At 33.3% G+C, this 21,161-nt stretch overlaps 3 protein-coding genes across 7 annotated transcripts; 2 read left to right on the forward strand and 1 right to left on the reverse strand.

Moving 5' to 3' along the window:
- Positions 1-2,478: 2,478 nt before the first annotated feature.
- LOC145957844 (uncharacterized) lies at positions 2,479-3,930 on the forward strand. The gene is made up of 3 exons (XM_083074256.1): positions 2,479-2,934; positions 3,720-3,808; positions 3,918-3,930. Exons 1-3 carry the CDS (start codon positions 2,479-2,481, stop codon positions 3,928-3,930), a joined length of 558 nt encoding a protein of 185 aa, XP_082930382.1.
- On the forward strand, positions 3,497-6,663 carry LOC109808015 (uncharacterized). Of its 3 annotated transcripts, none has more exons than XM_020370812.3 (6): positions 3,497-3,645; positions 4,237-4,368; positions 4,461-4,595; positions 5,079-5,201; positions 5,436-5,579; positions 6,017-6,663. In XM_020370812.3, the coding sequence occupies exons 2-6, from the start codon at positions 4,243-4,245 to the stop codon at positions 6,467-6,469; spliced, it is 981 nt and encodes a 326-aa protein (XP_020226401.1). In that variant the 5' UTR covers positions 3,497-3,645; positions 4,237-4,242; the 3' UTR covers positions 6,470-6,663. The 3 variants fall into 3 exon arrangements, with proteins under 3 accessions (XP_020226401.1, XP_020226399.1, XP_020226400.1); XM_020370810.3 differs by having other exon boundaries at positions 3,498-3,645; positions 4,443-4,595; XM_020370811.3 differs by lacking the exon at positions 3,497-3,645 and adding an exon at positions 3,660-3,808 and having other exon boundaries at positions 4,443-4,595.
- Positions 6,664-6,851: 188 nt separating this feature from the next.
- PANK1 (pantothenate kinase 1) lies at positions 6,852-20,327 on the reverse strand. 3 transcript variants are annotated; one of them, XR_014433890.1, is made up of 11 exons: positions 20,026-20,327; positions 17,340-17,549; positions 16,697-16,743; positions 16,206-16,322; positions 14,369-14,488; positions 14,186-14,280; positions 14,008-14,101; positions 13,709-13,840; positions 11,801-11,913; positions 7,413-7,523; positions 7,166-7,331 (listed from the first exon to the last, which is right to left on the reverse strand). XR_014433890.1 is itself a non-coding variant. In XM_020370809.3 (10 exons), exons 1-10 carry the CDS (start codon positions 20,108-20,110, stop codon positions 7,115-7,117), a joined length of 1,230 nt encoding a protein of 409 aa, XP_020226398.1. In that variant the 5' UTR covers positions 20,111-20,320; the 3' UTR covers positions 6,852-7,114. The 3 variants fall into 3 exon arrangements, 1 of the variants encoding a protein (XP_020226398.1); XM_020370809.3 differs by lacking the exon at positions 7,413-7,523 and having other exon boundaries at positions 6,852-7,331; positions 20,026-20,320; XR_014433891.1 differs by lacking the exon at positions 7,413-7,523 and having other exon boundaries at positions 11,671-11,913; positions 20,026-20,325.
- Positions 20,328-21,161: the final 834 nt, after the last annotated feature.

Here is a 21,161-nt window from a genome sequence, read left to right on the forward strand (position 1 = left end):
TACTTAAATAAACCATTTAGAAATTTAGGTGAGAAATCGGTTACTGGATAATCGATTTCTGAAAGGGATTTTTGAAAATTTTTGAAAAATTCCTTTGAGAAATCTGTTACGCAGTAACCGATTTCTCAATGGGCTTATTATTATTTTTTTTATTTTATGTTTTTTTTATTTTTGATTTTTTTTCCCCAGATTTCTAATTTTTTTGTTTTTTAGTTTATAATATTTAGATTTTAAAAAAATTATAATGGAAATTTTAAAAATTTATTAACCTTTTTTTGTTGTTTTATTTTATTGACCTTTTTTGTGTGTTTTTTTTTTTCAGATTTGCTAATTTCTTTCTTTTTTAGTTTTAAATATTCAGATTTTTTTAAAAAAATTATAATGAATTTTTAAAAATTTTATTTAGCTTTTGTTTTTATTTTAGATTATAAAAATGTATTTAAAATAAATTTTAAAGAATAAATTTAATAAAATTAATTTAAAATAGAATTTTTAAAAATGAAAATATTATGATAAATCACAACTTCAAATAAAAAAAAACATTAATTGAGATGAATAACTTGAAATAAAAACAAAATACAACAATAAAATAGGAGATTGAATAAAAAAGAACAATAATAGAATTACAATCCAGGAAATCACAATCCAACTTTAATGATGTCTATGCCCGCCCGTTACACACCTCGAAGGTTGTCGGTTCCTTGTTGGGTTTCGACGACCAACCTTCTTCCTATCACAACCAACCTTCTTCCTATGAAAACCAACCTTTTTGTCATGAAAACCAACCATCGTTAGACGATTTTCATACACATGGATCCTTTACCAACCTCCTTACATTTGGAGTCCAACAACAAGAACAACAGGAAGGAGTCCCTGAAGTTGGAGTTCCTGAAGAAGAAGTTGGTCCTTTCAGTGAGGGGGAAGATGATGCAAGACTCCAACAAGACGATAAACAAGATCATCTTGTACAACAATCTCAGCACGTAAGCACATTCAGTTTTCCTTCACACATGCATAATGTTGATTTGCAAACAGATTTCACTGACCCATAGTATAGACATGCACTTGACCATGTTGACGTCGAGTACTCTCTTGATAGCCTATTTCAAGGCATGAATTTCAACACAAAGGAGGAAGTCCAACATGTTCTAAATGCATACCATATAAAGAAAGGTTTGTATTACAGGGTGGAGAAATCGTCACCAACATTAATTGTTGCACGTTGTGTTAATAGTACATGTGATTGGAGGTGCAGAGCGGCTTTTATTACTAAAGCCAAAAATGGGAGCTTCGTAAGCTATCAGGTGAACATTCTTGTTCATCACCTATTATTACACAAGATCATGTTAACCTTGGCTATGTATATATTAGCAAAAGTATTCTTCCTTTGGTGGAGAGTGATCCATCCATTTCTATTCTAACAATAATAGCACACATAAAAGTGCTGAAGGGTACACAATCTCATACCACAAAGCTTGGATGGCAAAGTAAAAGGCAATTGAAGACTTACATGGCAACTGGGAACAATATTACCATGATTTACCCAAGTTGCTCAGTGCCATGAGTAGATTTCTTAATGGATTTGTTGTTGAGAAGCAAACAAGGCCACTATACAACCAACAAGGTGAGATGGTTCATCATTATGTTCAATTCCATAGAGTATTTTGGACATTTAAACCTTGTATCAATGGGTTCAAATACTGCAAGTCCATTGTTCAAGTTGATGGCACATTCTTGTATGGAAAATACAAAGGAACTCTCCTTGTGGTCGTGGCTCAAGACGGTAACAACAAAATCTTTCCAATTGCCTTTGCAATTGTTGAGGGTGAAACAGCAGAAGCATGTTTTTCTTTCTACATTATCTCAAAAGACATGTTTGCCCTCAAGATGGCCTTTGCTTAATTTCGGATAGGCATGAGTCTATCAAAAATGCCTACGCTAGACAAGGCAGTGGTTGGACACCCGAGAATTCAGTGCATGTGTTCTGTATTCGCCATATAACTCAAAACTTCATGAGGCATTTCAAGAATACAAAATGAAAAAAATTAATCATCAATATGGGTATGTACTTAGCATCATTAATTACTTTTATTTGTTTCACCATATTTCAACATTACTAAATTGTTCATTTTTTGCTAATTTGATTTCACAGCTTATGGGATGACTGAGCCAAGATTCAATTACTACTACAACACGCTAAGGAGTGAACCAGAAATCGAAGGTGTAATTGAACGGCTCAACACCATACCAAAAGAACAATGGACTCTTGCATGGGACGGTGGCCGACGATGAGGACACATGACTACCAACTTGGCTGAGACAATTAACTCCATTCTTAAAAAAATAAGAAATTTTCCAATTTCTGCAATCATCATGTCAACTTGTAAGAGATGTAATGCCTTATTCATCCAAAGGGGGAAGGAAGTGTATACTAAACTTAGGGCTGGCCAAGTTTATACGGAAATAATGAATAGGGCCATGAAAGATGCAGAATCAAAGGCTAATAGTCATCATGTCCTTGAATTTGATCGTCACAGTACATGTTTTCTGGTACAAGAGACCATTAACCCAAGGAAAACACGACCTACTGGAACTTTCACGGTTAGACTACATGACAAGTGGTGTGACTGTGAGAAATTCCAAAAGCTACACATGTCATGCTCCTATGTTGTTGCTGCATGTAAGCATGTTCACCACGATTATAAATCTTACATAGATCCAGTATACACATTACAATATGTTTCAAATGTGTATAATGAATTATTTGGTGAACTGCCCAATGAATCTTATTGGCCAGATTGTGAAGAACCGCAAATCATACCAAATCTGGAAAAGATTAGAAATAAAAAAGGTCGTCCAAAGTCATCCAGAATACGTACTGAAATGGATATGGTTGAACCAGGACAACCAAAAAGATGTTTTCTCTGTAGAAATGTAGGTCACTTAAAGAAGAAATGTCCTTATCGTCAAGGGAGTTCAAGTCACCAAACTTAAAATGTGATCAAACCTTCCAAATATTGTATTTTGTTTCCTATTATTTTATATAAATATTTTGTCTTTTTTTAAAAATTTTAATTAATATTTTAATTATTTATTTAGTTAATAATTATTTTATTATTTATTCTTATTCTAAAAACTTAACTAAATTATTTTATTTAAAAATACTAAAAATTTAAAAAGCTGAAAATTTAAAATAAAAATAAGAAAAATAAGAAAATAAAAAAAATGAAAAATGAAAAAAAAGACCTATTGAAAAATCGGTTACTAGGTAACCGATTTCTCAAACGGATTAAGTTTCTAAATAGATTATTTAGGTAAATATAAATGCATTCAGGTTATTTAAATAATTAATAAATGATATATTAAAAAAAAAAGTCCAAATGTGCATACTTTAACTTGGTGTTTGATGGGTCAACTACTCAAGTTGAACATGTGGTACACGTGTTGTGTTGCTCCTACTTATCCTTTTCTCCACCATTTCATGCCATACTTTTCTAAATAATAATAATATTAAAAAAGAAAGTATTTATTTAAAAAAAAAAAAAAAAAAAAAGTTAGAAGTTAGAACTATCCATTTTTACATTCTAAGATAAGATCTTGGCTTTGCTTAAAGGAATATACCGTAGTGATCGTAGTTTTTAACCTGTGAGTTCTCTTTGAATCTCTCCTCTACACAAAATTCGCTTTATTCAAATCATAACTTCACTACTCATTATTAGGTTTCAGGAACAATGGGAATTCCCTTCTGTTTCCTATTTCTTTGCAGTGGTTTTGTGTTGTTTTGCCTTTTCATTGTGTTTTCTGATGGGTAAAGCTTGTTCTGAATTTGGGTTGAGTTCAATTCGTTGTCTTGAGTTTTCTGCACAACTTGATAACATCTTTCTAGATTTTTGTTTTTTTTTTTATTGTGTTTTCAGTTGGGCAATATAATTCTGATTATGGCCAATTTGTGGTTCATTGCCTTAAATTTAATCAAAGATAAATGCGGCCACACATGGAAAATTTTCACCTTGTGTTGTCGGAACATTTTTTAGTTTTTTGAATTCAAAACTCCTGAACTAACTTATTATTATTCCATAAATAGATTCTGTAAAGGTCGTTAGTATAACCTCCATCAAGTTGGGAACTTAATGATAGAAGCTTGAATGTCTGAAGTGGCGTTAAATGGCCTTAAAGAAAATAATAGTTTTGAATATGTAATATGAATAATTTTAACTCTTTTAGAAAACATTGCAGGTTCTTATGATGAGTGAGTCAGAGGGGACAAAATTCAGCCTAAATGTCAGGAAGAATGAGAAAAATGGATTCCCAAGGAGACTAGATTCTAGAATATCTAAATTTTTTGTGCAGATTCAAAGTGTTGTTAAGGTCAATCTCTTATTTTGTGATTTGAAAATTTGAGGAACATGATTTGAACTTAACTAATTAGTTTCTGACTACAGTCACGATTAGCAAAACAGGATGGAATGAGATTGACGAGATCTGTCAAGAAAAATGAGAATAAGTCTTTCAGTTACTCAGAAGCTGAACTGAATGAACAACTGCAAGCATGGAGAGAAAATCCTTCTTGGGTTGATAAACCACCACTGATAAAGGTGAGGAGCGGTTAAATGAGAAGTTTGTTTTTACTTTGGAAAATGTTGGTTTCTTAATAAAACAAATGTTAAATTGATTTTATTTGCTTCAGATAATACTGTAGCCAAACCAGCTTGCCTTAGAGCCTGTATTTGAAACTTGATGATCTAAACTTTGTTGAGGCACTTTTAAAATTTTATAAATTAACTATTAAATTTTATTCAATTCTATTCAGATTTTAGAATACTTTATAGTTAACTTTTATACACCTTTTCTTTGTTTGTGGATGAATTGAAATGTAGTGGAGAATTCCAATATATAGAAGACAAACTGCTGAACCAAACAAGGCAATGGGTAACACATTTAGGCCAGCAGGATCCTAGTGAATATATAAATCCAGTCTGTCAAACATTAAGTAGCTAAAAATTTGAAATAATTAAGGAAATTTCTATATCTATGTCCTAGTGTACTGTATATGTGTAATATAATATTCTTTGTGGCAGGTCACTGTTCCCAAAGGTTCTCTTTGCAACCTCAATGTAGAAGTTGATGTTGGGCTGCCCCCGGATGCAGTTTATAATATTGTGACAGATCCTGACAATAGAAGAGTCTTCAAAAATATCAAAGTAGGTGATTTTAATCATCCATAATTCTGCTCAGTGTGTTTGATCACAACCTTCCTCAAAAATAGTACTTCAAAAAACATTGAAGATGACCATTGATGAAACATTGTTTCTTCTTGAGCCTGTATTTGTTTGCTCTTTTGGTTAAACTTCTAGCATGTACAATTTGTTAGCTACATTATTTTAGCAACCTCCCAATGTTCTGCAATTCAACATGGCGATGTCTTTTTTTGTCAGGAAGTGATATCCAGAAAAGTTTTGGTTGATGAGGGTCATAGGCAAGTGGTTGATCTTGATCAAGCAGCCATTTGGAAATTTCTTTGGTGGTCTGGGACTATTTCGATTAATGTTTTGGTAGATCAAAACAGAGAAGACCACTCAGTAAGGATCTATCCCTCTTTTAGATAATGGATGGATTCCATATTTGATGCACATACTTCAGCTATTATCTCCATTCCTAGACTCCCTTCTTTAAATGAAAAATTTATAGTTATTTATTTTCTTTGGTCTTGGGTTGAATTAGTTGAAAGTTGAATTTTAGTCAGAAGACTCTCTTTAGGGTTACTGAAAATGTTCCGCACTGATAGCATTTTGCTCTCTTGCTCCCTTCTATTTGAGACGCAAGCAATTGAAATTTTAATAAAAATATTATTCAAGTTCAACTATCTCCTGGAATTTTTATTAAATATCCTTTGTAGACATAAAGATTGCTAAGCAGCATCCTAAAAGAGTCATATGTGAATGAACTCTGACAAGCTCCTGCTTTTCATCCAATGACAGACATATGTCTTACATACTGCTATATAATTTTGTGTCAGATGAAGTTCAAGCAACCCAATACTGGATTCATGAAAAAATTTGAGGGCTGCTGGAGGGTAGAGCCTTTATTTGTTGATGAAGAAAAATGCTATCCCTTTAAGCCCGTGACAAAGGAAGACTATAATGCATGTACAAGAGGCAAAGGAAGAATTGGATCTAGAGTTAGCCTGGAACAAATACTTCAGCCAGCCATTGTTCCTCCCCCTCCCATATCATGGTATTTGAGGGGAATTACTGCCCGGACATCTGAGATGCTTATCAATGATCTGCTTGCAGAAACTGCAAGAATCAGAGGAGGATATGAGGCTGAAAAGTCTACGGGAGAGGACCTTCAGGGAAAACCAGGTGAAAATGTGGACCGGGTTGGTAACACAAGCGACATTAAAGAAAGATGGATGTTACATAGAAAAAATGCAAAGCAGAGTCATAGAAGACTGCTTACCGCTAAGTGATTTTCCTATGTTTTGTTTTTTAAGGAATCTATCTAGATTGTTCCATGTAGTTCAGTTTAAAGGATTCTAGAGTATGCATTTTATTACACAAAGTTAAAGTCACCAATTTCAGCTCATTGCATGGCATTTTAGTTGGATGATCTTTGTTGATGGATCCAATATTATAGCAATACTGAAAATAGCAGTTCTTTTCACTTTTTTCCTTTTCTTTTTAATTGAGGGTGGAGGGTTCTTGATTTTAGATTGCTAATTCATTTGAAATATGACTAGGAGACGCCTGATTTTAGATTCCAGAGCAACAAAAAACTCCGTGGATCAGTAAATGCATAGAATCAAATCCTCATTTAAGGTTATCTAACTAAAACATTATCCAAAACAACCGTAAAGAAATAGAAAAAGTATTTCATTAAATGAGTAACTAGACTAAGCCTTATTTATTCATACAAATTATTAGCTGTTATACAACACAATTCATTGGGTGAAACTGTGATACAATAGCAATCCCTTATGAGTTCTTATTCTAATTTACCCTTTTCCTTAAATTCTAAATCAATAATCACAGTTATAATAATTCTTTCTTTCAACATTTTACAGAATCAAACTACAGAAATTACAAGTCATGAAAGCAACGAAGAATTGCTTCATCTATGCTGCATAGACACTGCACTCTATACTTTCATCTCCATCTGGTTGACCATGTATTATTTTATCCACAGCAAATGATAACTTGCTGGGAGTTCTTTGCACCACTTGATTGGCCAATAATTCCTTAAGGCCATGTTTATCAGAACTCATGAAGGCACCCACAGCACCAAGAAACCCTTCATGCCGCAAAAACATTGCTTTAGCCTCACCTTTAGACCTGAAAAAAAAAGGCAGATTAAATACTTTTGTTTTTCTAATGATTATGCCAAAAGCAAGTAGGCTCAGAAGTCTTTCAAACCTTCCATGCATTATAGCTAAGGTGAGCACAACAGTCAATTTTAGGTCCCAACTCAATAATTATAACATCATGCAAATGCAAACCCACACTTCCTCACAACCAACACCCTTCCTGCCACCCGTAAGGAATCAGGACTTGTCATTATGCAAAGTTGAGCATTAATCATTGCATGTGAAGAAATTTGTGCCAACAAAAATAAATACTTGTTTTTGTTGACGAAATAACATAGAAAATGCTTATGTTTTGAAAAGCATCCAACCACTTTGATAAGCGTTCAACTATATTCCCTAGTATTATTTCTTTGATGTTGCACTCTAAACTAATATGATTGTTTGAAGAGATGGATTTTAGTCTAAGATAGCAGCAATTTCATCTAAGCTCTGTTATAAGTGTTGAAGAACAACTCCTACATTAATGGATTAGAGATGAATAAAAGAATACACACACATATATGCAAGAAAGCCACTGGTCTAAATAGCTGATAGAACACCAATTAATAAAAGTAATAAAAGATAATATTTTGAACACTGAAATCACACACAATAGAGCAATACACTTGCTGTCGCAGAGACCAAATATCTTCTATTACACAAATACAACAATATACTTACTGCCCTAGAGGCAGAAATCGCATCACAAACTGAAAATAACTTCACACTGCCTAATTACACAACTTACCATCAGATATAGACTCCTAATTCATAACTATCAGCAGTTATTTTTCACACATAACTGTCATCTTGTAGTTTTTAATACAAAACTAATTACTAGCAGTTATTTTCTACACATAACTGTCATCTTGAAGTTTCTAACACAGAACTGCTTTCCAAAGCAACTGTTATCTTTATCTACTTAATAGCAATTATTTCCCCATATTCGTTTAGAGCTTCATTATCTCCCAAATTTACCAATCTTAATTGTTTTTCTGCACATTGATGTAAGGGATAAAACTTTTCTCCACAGCTAAAATATGCTTTTCCTTTTCATCAATTATTGGTATGTTAAATGACGTAGACCTTTATTGCTCTGCTGAATTTCACTGTTCACCCTCTTTTCTTTTACCCCGAGTATGCCACATATGACGAAGTTCCTTTATTTTGGCCAAAATGATTGATATTTGAGTATGATTCTAGGCTAAAATGATTTTGGCTTCCATTTCACCTTGTAGTCACCTTACTAGTAGTAATTGATCCTGCATCACCTTGCGGACAATACAACTACTTTGATAGCCTTGAAACGCAGCTAAAGATCCCATTTTCACTCGCCAATCTGCACTTCTTGTTCCAAACACGGGCCGTTTCTATTTGCCTTTACATAGCGGGAATACTGGCACTGCTTGAATTCCTTTTTTGGGTTGAAAAGTATGCATCAAAGCTTAATTTTAGGTTGCAGACCATCCAAATATTGTTCTTCAGGTAAACGATTAACTTGTGATGAAAGAAATTCAAATGCTTTTAAAAACTCCTCCACCGAATCTTCTTGTTTCTACTCAACCAGTTCTTGAAAAGGATTTTCATATTGTTGCTCCCTAAACCTTCTCACCATTTCCCGCTTCAGCTTCTCCCATGCCAGTCCATCTATTCTTTCTCCTAATAGATTATGTCGATGGATATTAGAATCTTCCATGCTTAACTTTGCTACTTAATTGTCAACTTCACTAATATTATAAACTTCAAAATAAGTTTTTGCCCGAGTGATCCACCCAATAGGGTCATTTACAACGAAAGATGGAAGTTCCACCTTCTTAACTGCCATATATTACTCATCTATATCTTGAATGGTTGAATTTGAGCCTTCCCCTCTTCTCTATTTGATGAACTGACTTTATCCTGATTTGCACACTTGCCTATTAAGTTTATCATCTCCAACAAAATCTTCTCAAAATTTGCCAATTTCTTGTCTGAACTGGCTCCTACCCAAGCTTCAACTTTTACTATCCTTCCAATTCTTCTAACATCTTTATTACATGCGTCATGGTCTTACTCTCCAATGAGCATGAAAAATCCCTCCTTTTGATTTGGCAGGTTGTACCAAATTGATAACTCCAATTCATAAAAGTAATAAACGATACTGAAATCACACATAATATAGCAAGACACTTGTTGTCCCTGAGAGAAAAAGTCTCCTGTTATACAAATACAGCAATACACTTGTCCTAGAGTGAAAGAATTCAGGCATGAGCCTTTTATATTATTCAACAATTCTCCTAATCAATATAACCAAAGAGATTACAATGAGGTATTTGAGAGACCTCTACTTTGTTATAATTGTCTCCCCTTACTAACTCCCTTCCGTTCACTATTTAAAGACTATTTAGTTACTATTGTGCCCCCCCCCCCCCCCCCCCCCCTCTATGCCTTGTGTACACCCTCTTAACCATTGGCCTCCTATCAATGCTCCTCCCTAAAACTTTCAGCTTTTCCTCAAGGTGAAAATCTGGAAAGTGATGTTGCATATCTTCAATTGTTTCCCATGAATTGTCACAATCAGGGAGCTGAGCCCACATCCCAAACAATCTCCTCATTCTCTCCATCACCATCTTCCATAATCATGACCTTAAGCATTTTTTTTTTGCATCTATGTGTAGGCGAATACTTCTCATTACATGTAAAACAAAGATCTTTCCTCATCTTTTCATAATACTACTCATTAGGAAGTTGCCAACAGCCATTGGAAACTTTACTCCTCTCTTCTGCACTTGCTCTGTGATGTATTCCCTCCTTGTTCCATCCATCAACTGAATGAAGCCTACTAGTTCCGTTGTATGCAAGCAACCCGGAATTAATGTGAATTTCTATTGGCAGACTTGTTTTCTGACTTCCTCCACCTTGATTGTGGAATTGGGTATTGTGCTATAAATACCCACTCTTCTTATCGTTGATCCCATTCCTTTCATCAATCAGTAGTGCAATGTCCATCATCTCCTTCAATGAAGATGGCCTATGAATCCTCACCTCTGCTCGAATCTCCTCTTTGAGACTATTGACAAAAGTCCCACTCAAGTACTCTGACCGGTTGATCTTTGATGGGTCTGCCAATACCTCGAATTGCCTCCTATATTCTCTCACAGTGCCGTCTTACTTCAACCCTAGCAAAATTTCAAATGAATTCTCTAACATTGTTGGTTGAAATCTTTTCAAGATTGTTTCTTTAAACTCCCCCCGTGTAAGATTCTCGATGCAAGATTCCCACCATCATAACCAAGAAAGTGCCTCCCCTTCCATTGCTACCACAACAACTTCCACTTTTTCTTGTTCATTGATGTTTCTCAAGCGAAAGTACCCCTCAATTCATCCTATCCAACCTGGTGCATCTTCTCTGTCAAAAATAGGTAATTCCATTTTTCTGAATTTTTCTGCAATCTCTAAACTCGTTGCTATGTAATTGGAATTAATTGGAATTGCCGCTGCCTCCGTGGTTCAAGTTTCCCCGATGTACATTTCCTCCAAGATTAGCACTATTGTCGCCATTTGCCTCATTTGCCCCTGGACTAGGGTTACCCTTGCGATTACCCAACATCTCACAAATTCTTTGTAATAATTGATCTTCCATCTGTTGGAGCGAAGTTTATGTTCTTCCCTCCGATTCATGAAGTTCTCATTCCAATGCTTCAATTCTTGCATCCATCTTTTGGCAAACCATGAATTTTGTGGTTGCTCTAATACCGGTTGATAGATTCCAACTAATAGGATAGAAAGATTGAATAGAACGAAAGAATTAAAGCATAAGCCTTGTGTATTATTCAGCAATTCTCCCGATCAATATAACCAAAGAAATTAAAATGAGGTATTCGAGAGACCTCTACTCTCCTACAACTTCTGTTATGACTGTCTTCCCTTACTAACTCCCTTCTGTTCACTATTTAGAGACTATTCAGTTACAATTGTGTCCCCCCTCTATGCCTTGTGTACACTCTCTTAACCATCGGTCTCCTATCATATTCTTTATCTGTAAACTGAAATTAACTTCACATTGCCTAATTAAACAACCTATTATTAGATATATACTCCTAATACCTTTCTACCAGTAGTTATATTCTACACATAATTGCCATCCTACAGTTTCTAAAACAAAACAGACTGCTAACAGTTATTTTCTGCACATGATTGTCATCTTGGAGTTTCTAATACAGAATTGATTTCTAAAGTAGTTATTCTCTACACATAACCATCATAATTGTCCCTGACTATCAGTTCCTTTCAGGTGCAAGGTAATTTTATACAAACACACTACTCAAGCTGAAATTCTACTAACTTACCCTCACTCGTGGACATGGTCCACACATAAATTCTAATGATGAGAACAAGTTCATGTCCCTCAACATAGACCGTGGTTAGTTGTGAAGCACCAACTTGGCAGTAGGATGGACGAATGTCCTTCAAACTTACCAGAAATTAACAGCAACAGATAATGTGTCCATTGTAAAAGGATGCCTCCGAATAAAAAATCCACCAAAAAAAATCCTCTTCAGCCCAAAGCGAAGGGCATTTAAGTAAGAAATCTGAAAGCAAGCAACAACAGAAATAAATGATCCCAAATTCAGTTCACTGTTTAACATAAGATAAATATTACATGACCTATATTTAAGATTGGGAGCAATGAAAACAAAGGCATAATTAATACATACATAGATGTGTGTTAAGATCCATTGGCAGTGGTGAAAAAATCAAAATCAATGTTACATCCATGAGGACCATGACCAACTTTTCATAAAATGAAAATTCCACTATATCCACATTTGTATTGGAAATTAGCGTTATGCAGATATCAGGGTAGTTAATTGAATGCAGAGGGATTATTGCTGAATTGTGTTATAATGCAAGAACCGACACCTATTTATACTACTAACACAGGTGAAGTACACAAGCCTGGACCAACAAGACCTCCCTAATGTAATAAAACTGCTTATTCTAATATCTAACCATACCATTCCTTCCTTATATTATGAAAATCAATGTAAAATATGTTTTTCAAACAAAAAAATCAGCTAGTGATGAAACATTTATACTTTAGATCAGATGACAATTACATTTATATATACATGAGGGGGGGATTTATTGAATGTTCTAAGTTTTTACATACTTATCCCACCTATTAATGTTTTAGAATAGGTTTTCTTCGACCATTGAAAATATATAACAATGCAGATCTAGCTCCTCATAATCGAATTTAGAAAACAACGAGAATAAGAATTTAGTGAAATAATTCACATTTTCTAATATTTGTAAAGTATATCCTATATTAATCTTATAATATATCAATTAAATATAAACAAAATTCAGATTAGTAGGATCACAGCAACTTTTATAAATTTGTCCTTACAAAAATATATCATGCATATTCACTTCAAATTTGAGATACGACTTTTTTATACGGCATGAAGTTTATTAGCTACTTCCCCTCCACCCTCCAATCATTAAAAAAAATGATTCCATGCCAAGTGGCATTTTGGGCTGATATAAATATCTTATGATTTTTTCAACTTAATTATCTAGTTAATAAATGATTCCTTTGGTAAATCAAGGGTGAGTAAGCAATGCAGCATACAAAATTATTCAGTAGTCAAGATGGGTCCATATTTAAAGCATTCGCAAGGTAAAACAGTACTAGAAATGTGGACATTCTTAAAAGTACAAGGAAGTGGTACAAGAACATGAGTAGAAGATTTGGAGGAAGAATTTCCCATTTTTTTGCATCAGGTGCAAGTCTTTCTGCAGCATTGTAATATTTCGCTTCTAGTTGAATCAAGAAAACTAGCAAAAATGGGAGGGAAAAAATAATGAAAATAACAACCACATTAATCTCCGAACAGAGAATGTCAGTAGCTATGACCTTTTTTCCCCACAACTTTATTGCCCTCATTTGTTCAGTTTTGATAAAAAATAATCCAGCTTGGATACAATATTGCATTTGTATGAAAAGGGGAAATACTAAGACTCTTCAAAAATGATTTATGACTCATATTCATGAGATGCAGCTAGAATGTTCCAGTACTAATCACTTCTTTTCCCGGAAAATAAATTCTATTTAGAGAGAATACAAGAAAAAAGATGCAAGATAGAAGGGTGATCCAAGAAATCCTCCACTAATCAAATATTTTAAAGATAGAAACAGTGCATTGAAGATTATTGCAAAAATTGAAGACATAGCAGGTTTGGAGTTGTGTCATGAAGTTTATACTCCACTGGTTGTACCATATGCAGATCTATAATATTTTGCAGCATTACTTGAGTTAATATTATCATGTAGTGCACAGTGGTGTTCAATTAACTACAAATCTACATAGCACAACCGACCTGTCCAATATTATTTGAGATCATTCTTAGAAGAGATCGAGCAATATCTTCAGGTTTGTAATCTTCACGCTCCCTATTATCAGAAATTGCCTTTCCAAAACTAGAGGCTATTGCAGTGGATGAAAGACCTATCTGTTATGAATCAAAGAAAAAGATATTCCAACAAATAATCACTATACAATATTATTATCCAATTGAAACAATCATTTTTACAAAATCTATTCAAAGAATGGTAGCATAAGAATGACTGTCTTATAGTTTTAAACAGGAGAAAGGACATCAAATTTCTCCAGTCATACCTTTGAATAGTCCATTCCACCATAAATATCTCCAACAAGCATATCTACGGCTCTGTTGTTACCCCGATAACTTAAGTCCAGCAACTCATCAAAACTGAATCAGAAAGTACATTAATGGTAATCCTATGCATTTATATAGAAATCAATAGTGAATTTACCCCAGGAAAAATAAAACAACCTCTTGCAATCGGTTAAAAGCTTTCCTAAACCCCAGAAAGTGCCTCCACCTATACTTGTTCCACTAACTCGCTCAAACTTTCCCTCTCCTTCCACCTATATGAAAATATTAAGAGATTATTTGAAGTACTTAAGAAAGATCACGTATTTGGAAATTGGAAAAATATTGCAAGTAATGTAATACCTTAATCATGCCAACACCAGACCCAATATTAACAAGAAGATAGGGATACAGATCATTCTGGTCAATCTGTACAAATTGCTTTTGATCACCCATATAGGTAAATGCTTCCTGGTGGACCACCTATTGAAAGTAAATCAAGGCAGATTAGTTCTTCTGTTAAGAAATTCTCACGGTGTATGAGAATGAAGACTCAACACTTGATTTACAGCAAACTGAAGGAATAGTGTCTGAGCAAAGCCCCTCCACAAACCAAAAGGACAACAAAATGGAACTAATGTAGCATTTCCTTACAAGTACTCATAGTGAAAGGTATATTGAAATGCCACATGCCTTGAGCTTCTCATATGCCAACAGTAACAAGACAAATAATATAAATTTAAATTTAGAGAAAAATGTACTAAAATATAATTTTGGTTACAACAGTTCTCAATCGAAGATTTTGGCTTCATTTTTTGGAGGGGACATTCAAAGCAAACAATTATTTTACCCCACAATTTTTTTTATAACAATAAAAAGTTTTAAAATCCTATGAAAGCTTGTTTTGTTTGTCAATAACAAATAATCCATATTGTTTCTATATTACTAGCTCCAATTTTTATTTGCACTTTTGGAGTGTAAGCTCATTGACAATGAAAAATTAAAATGTAAATCAGTCATGGTGTAGCCCACTTTACAAAGGCAGCCATCAGGATAACTCAAAATCTAAAGGTCGTTACTTTGATTAGTTTGATATGATATGCTATCTTCTTCCAAAACGACAAAATAACAAAAGATATCTCTTAAGAAATAAGTCATGGGCTCAACTCAACCTTACAAAACTAACCGGTAAGATAAGGATTGCTCTCCACTTATATACACTAATTTGGCCTTCCCACTAGTTTATATGAGATCTCTAATACCCTCTCACATTGAGGACTATATATCTTGAGCATCAAAATTTGCAAGACTGAACATTTGCGGGTAGTTTGATGGTAGTATGATAGCAGGTAGCATGATAGGTCCAACAATAATCAATAATCACTAGGATATAGGTTCTAATACCATCATAAGAAAGTGGGAATGAGCTTAAGTCAACTTTATAAAATAAGTCCCAAGATCTTAAAAAGTGGATTAAAACCAGGGTTAAATACCATCTTAAGAAGTAGGTTATGAGCTTAATTCAACCTTACAACATCTTTCAAATCACAGCCATGTGCTTAGTTAGCTTCATATTCAGCCAATCACAATGACGCTAGCTAAATATAAACACTTAACACAAAGTGCTGTGAAATTCCAAAGTTTTGAGTTTAGTCAAACCATAAGCATTGCTACCACTGGTCACAAACTTAAGACATTCATTGAATACTAAGGTACATATGTTTTCAGTAAACTGAAATAATATTAGAGCTGCTTAATGGAAGATAAGTCTTCTGACTCATATTTACATTCAGATGGAATAAATGAAAGCCTTAATTTAAATCATCATATAGATGACCACTTCATCAATTCTCTAAACATCAGTAATTCATCAATAAACATAAAATATCTTCCAACACATTCCCTAACTAACAAAGATTTTTTTTTAAAATAAAAATTATACTTAACCTAAATGTGCAAAACAAGCATCTTGTGAACACATGCATAAGTAAGATTAGGGCTAAAACTAATGAAACCCTAAGTCCCTAACCATTATGTGTACTATCAAACCTTCACACACATAAGCCATAAGCTAATCTTTACACTATTTGTTGAATAATGAAGGAAAAATGAATCTGAATCTCATAATAATTTTAATTAGAAATTTAAAAATGAGAGAATGTTTGCTTTGTAACAATAATCTGGAAAATTAGTATCCTACCTCGAGAAGAAAATTTGCTCCTGCAACAAGACAGTCCATTTCATCTTCCTTGTCAAGAATGATTCCTAGTCTTTCCTTGAAGAGGTCTGCATATTTGTACGCACCACCACCTGTGGCCTTCTCACCAATAGTTTCTCATTATTAAGAAGTACACAACATAAATCCAAGTACCTCAAGACTAGGTAACATTATTTAGTATCAATTGATTTTTTTTTTCTTTTGAAATATTCTATGTAAACTTGAACTTGTGCATGTGTCTGCCTTCAGAACAATTAGTACTTTTTCAATTTTAAATCAGCTTCTAGGACTTACATGTCCGCCAACCATGGCAAAACAGAAGGTAAGGAAAAGAAACTTTCAAAAAATGGCATAGGCAAGCTTGAATTTGTTACTAACCTTGAATCTAGAAGACCTATCTATACAATCAAAGCCAACAATAGTAATAAATTCTTCAGAATAATATGACATGCTTAACTTTTCAATTTGATTACCTTAACAGCTATCGGCTGACTTCCAGGAATTGCTTGTCGCTGACTACCTGATTTCATTATGAAAGGCAAAAATTTCAGATAACTCAAAAATGGATTGGAAAATATAAAACATATGACTAGTATATATGTTTTTAGGCATTATATCAGTACATATTTTTTCAAGGATATATATTAGTTTGGATTTTGTGTACTTTGGCTTTGGATTCTAAGTAGTTTATTCGCTACCTAATTAGCAAACTAAGATCAAGCTTAGATTTCAAGGTCAAAGGATAACAAATATATATAGATCAATGTCTCACTAAGAAGCACTTGAGACTTCCATGACCAATAATATACAGAACAAGTAAAGCAAAAATTGAAAATGAAGAGGGAATAAAAGAGAGCAAAAAGAAGAATGAGAAATTCTATTCAGCCAGCTTGGGAATAAACAAATACAGGATCAATATGACAGCGACTGAAAGAGCTAAAATGGTTAGTCAATTTCAGTTCAGCATGCAGTCTGATCAAGTCTAAACGAACAAATGCTGCTAACTGCAAACACACTTTCATGCTGAACATGGTTGAATGCCTCAGAAAATTCAGTTAAACTGTGACAAACACTAAAAGTTGCAAAAAACATATCCGAATAACATTATGTACGCACCTCCAAAATGAAGTTTCATGGACTTGATAAATTCTACGCAATCATTTATCTTGCTTGTTTCAAACTTCTTAAAATTGAGCCTCCCATTAAGAACAGGATATTGCCTACTGCCATTGGATTTCTCCAAAGCCTTTCTATGAGATAACCCCTCCTCACCATCAACAAAATGATCATCATCTTTAGTGAAGTAAACTACTTTGGCTAGGGATCCTGTCAACAGATGGATAGTATTATTTTACGCAAGAGCCAACTGATGTGGAAGCAGAACATCTCTTGACAATTCACCAAAACTGGGAAGAAGTCTTACAGAATTAATAAAAGTTCCACACCAAGGTAATAATCACAATTATAAATTTTCTAAAAACTACAATTATGTTATCAACTATCAACAACAAGTAGCATCTGCATTCTCAATATGAAAGTTAGTTCAAAAAAAATGCTGCCAATATCAAAATCCACAGCCAATAACATGCATCCAATCAACGAACTTGAGAAATTTAACTCAAAACAGAATGGTGTGCTTAACTTGCGAGTAAAATGTCAACTGTCAAGAAACTGAAATAATTTCGTACCCATGAAAATGCTGGCAGAAAGTTTGCTGTGCATAACAATCATGCCATGAAAATTAATGGCCTTGCAAACTGTTTCCGGAAAGGTACTGGTTAAAAAACATTAAATATGCCGTATGTATTAAATGCTTTCGATTACCCGGAAAAGCATGCATTGAATGACTTTTGTATTTCTGAGACAAAATAAATGCTATCTTTTTCAATAAATTCTTGTGGTATTTGCTTCCATAATGAGTGCCCTTAAGGCACTGGTTAGCATTTGTCATAAATTAATAGTAATAAAAATATACGTAACATGACTAACATCTATTCAAGTTGAAGTTTTCAGTACTAACTATAATAACCCAGAAAAAATTGAGAAGCAAACATGTGAAGTTGAACACATACTATGAAAATGAATAAATAAACCAGCAACTATGAAGCAATAACAATAAAACATATACAACAATCAAGCCTTTGGCTACATATAGATTGATCAATGCCTTTTTGCTTTATCACAAACCAGAAATTCTTAATAAATAAAAATTAGCACATGGTCTTCTTTAATGATATTCTACTAATGTTTTCACCAAGTTTTAGAAAACGGTCCATAACCACAATTACAACTGCAATGTCAAGATTTTTTGGATTTCTGTGATTGCAGTTGTAGGCTTGTGGCTTCATTAGTCACATTTGTTTGCATTTTTCTACTATATCAAAGATCGCAACAAAAATGTAACTGTAACCACAATTTAAAACCCCAGTCTTCTCAACCCCTTTTGATCAAACTATCTACCATTTGATACACTTTTCTCTATAGAGCAGCAATTTGTTTTCTTCTCGCATACCAAACAACCTTGGGCATGATTCTGTCATCTTCTCAAGTAGTTTTTACACCAATTTCCCACCACAAATCCGTTCAGAATCTTTTCTTTTCTCATATGGCTACTCAACAACTTCAGCAATTACGTCTCTACTACACTAAATTTTTTTGTTCTTCTTGGTACTTCCCTATCCAACATTCATCCTTAAGCATTTTTGTCAATCGAGATTTTCCTTTGAGTTTGATAGACTATTTGAAAACATAAATTAAGCATTAAGCATTTTCTCTTTCAATTCACCCAGCAAACTTGAACACACACCCATCAGAAGAACAGATATTTTCAGGGATGTAAAGTGCCCTTTGGAGTCTTGAGACAGAATATTTTCAGTGCCTTGATTCATCACTAGAGGGAGACAATTGTCAAAAGGGGGTCCAAGCACAGATAAAGGAATAAGATCTTTTACTGATTAGAGATAAACATGAATTATTTTAGTTCGATATTAGAAATGTTAGAGACATAGGTAATCATGCTTGACTCATTGGTTTTTCGGTTTAAGTAGTATCCGATTCCCACAATCAAATTTTGGAAGCTTTACTGTTAATTTAATAACCTATATAGCATAGACCAGGGTATCAGAGGCATAACAATAGCAGTACATGGTGCTAAAACGCAGATTAAAAATCCCCCAATTAAGCAAATTTTTAAAGTTCATACATGATCTCCAGAATTTTTCTGACATGATTTGAACTCACACGGTTAAATAAAAAAAATATTCCAATTTTCTCAAAAGTACACGATTTCCAGAGTCTACCCCATGTTCAACAACCAAGTTAAATCAGCCAAACTGGTAGCAATGCAACTACACAAACTGATCCCTGCAGAAATTTCACATTATTATGAAAGCCAGCGTCATTCTCAGTCACTCCCAATGCTGAGAGTACTAACTCAGGTCCAACCAGAATTCGGGCTTCAGAAACTTAAACTCATGCAATTGAATTTGAACAGAAATCTGGATTACCAAGCAAAACTCCAAACTAATAGAAACACAGCTATTCTTCCACCGGTGTGATGCATGTGATAGAAAGTGAGAAACCAACCAGAGTTCAAAAAACTAACTATAGACAACTAACAAATCAACAACAATGCCATAAGCATTGCTATCAGCTACATAAAACGAGAAGTACCCGACCAAGACTGAAACTTGTCACCAAAACGAGTATTTCCCACAATATTCACAAAGCACAGATGTCAAATTCATACTAAACCCACCAAAAAAAAAAAATCAAAATGTTAGAAATGAAAAACCGAATTTACCTCCAATATCCAAAGCGAGATGATAGACATAATTTGATTGGTTAGGATCCAAAATTGGATCAGTTTGTGCCTTTTTGAGATCCATTGCTTTAGTTATTTCAGTCTACTATTCTAAACTCCTTCATAAGAGACCATCTGAGGAAAGCAAATTATACATTCGCTACTCGCATTAAAAAAAACACCCATATAATTAATTGATTAATTGATTAATTAATGATAATTACTAGGCTCTTAAATGGGTTGATTAGAGAGAGAGAAGTGGAAGAAGGTTAGGTAGTAGATGTGATAGGGTACGCAGTTTTCAAGAATGAAGGTTAGGCATTGACGTCACGCAAACCAAATTATTTTCTAACATTCATGTGGGAATTAAATGCAAGACTTGCACTATCACGCCACAACATATAATAATAATAATAATAATACTCCTCCGTTTTTTGACTTAAGAAAATAATTAATATTTTAATTTTTAAAAATACTTATTATTTACTTTTTTGTTATACTTTTTATTTATTTATTTTTCATTTAATTCATGAGACCGTTGATTTGTATACATGAATTAATGTATTATTATTAGTATACACATGTAAATTGTAACTTATTTCATTTAATCATATTTATTCATAAATTAATATATTAATTATTAAAATACATATGTGAACAGTAATTTATTCTATTTAACCATATAGGTGGTTGGAAAAAAAATAGGTAAATATTATAAATAAATAGATATATTGCTCAATAAATATACATTAATTATCAAAGATAAAAATAAAAAAAAAATAATAAATTATTGATTTTAATAAAATGACAATGAAAAAAAATAAAAATTCTGACAAAACACCTATGAAATAAAAACGGAGGAGTAATAATAATAATAATAATAATAATAATAATAATAATAATAATAATAATAATAATAATAAGATTACAATTGCGATATTAAGTAACCTAAATTTCCATAAATCTATTCCAATCTTATTATTACGTGGATTCTAATGATTTTAGCTAGTTTAAGGACATGTTTTTAGTTACAAAGATGGTAAGGATGGACAACATGTTTTTCGATAAAACTAATAATTTAGTGTATTTTTTTAACCATGTTATAATAATAATAATAATTTAATATATATACAACA

Source organism: Cajanus cajan, chromosome 5 (assembly GCF_000230855.2).
Source record: "Cajanus cajan strain Asha chromosome 5, NIPB_CcT2T_4, whole genome shotgun sequence".
NCBI lineage: Eukaryota > Viridiplantae > Streptophyta > Magnoliopsida > Fabales > Fabaceae > Cajanus > Cajanus cajan.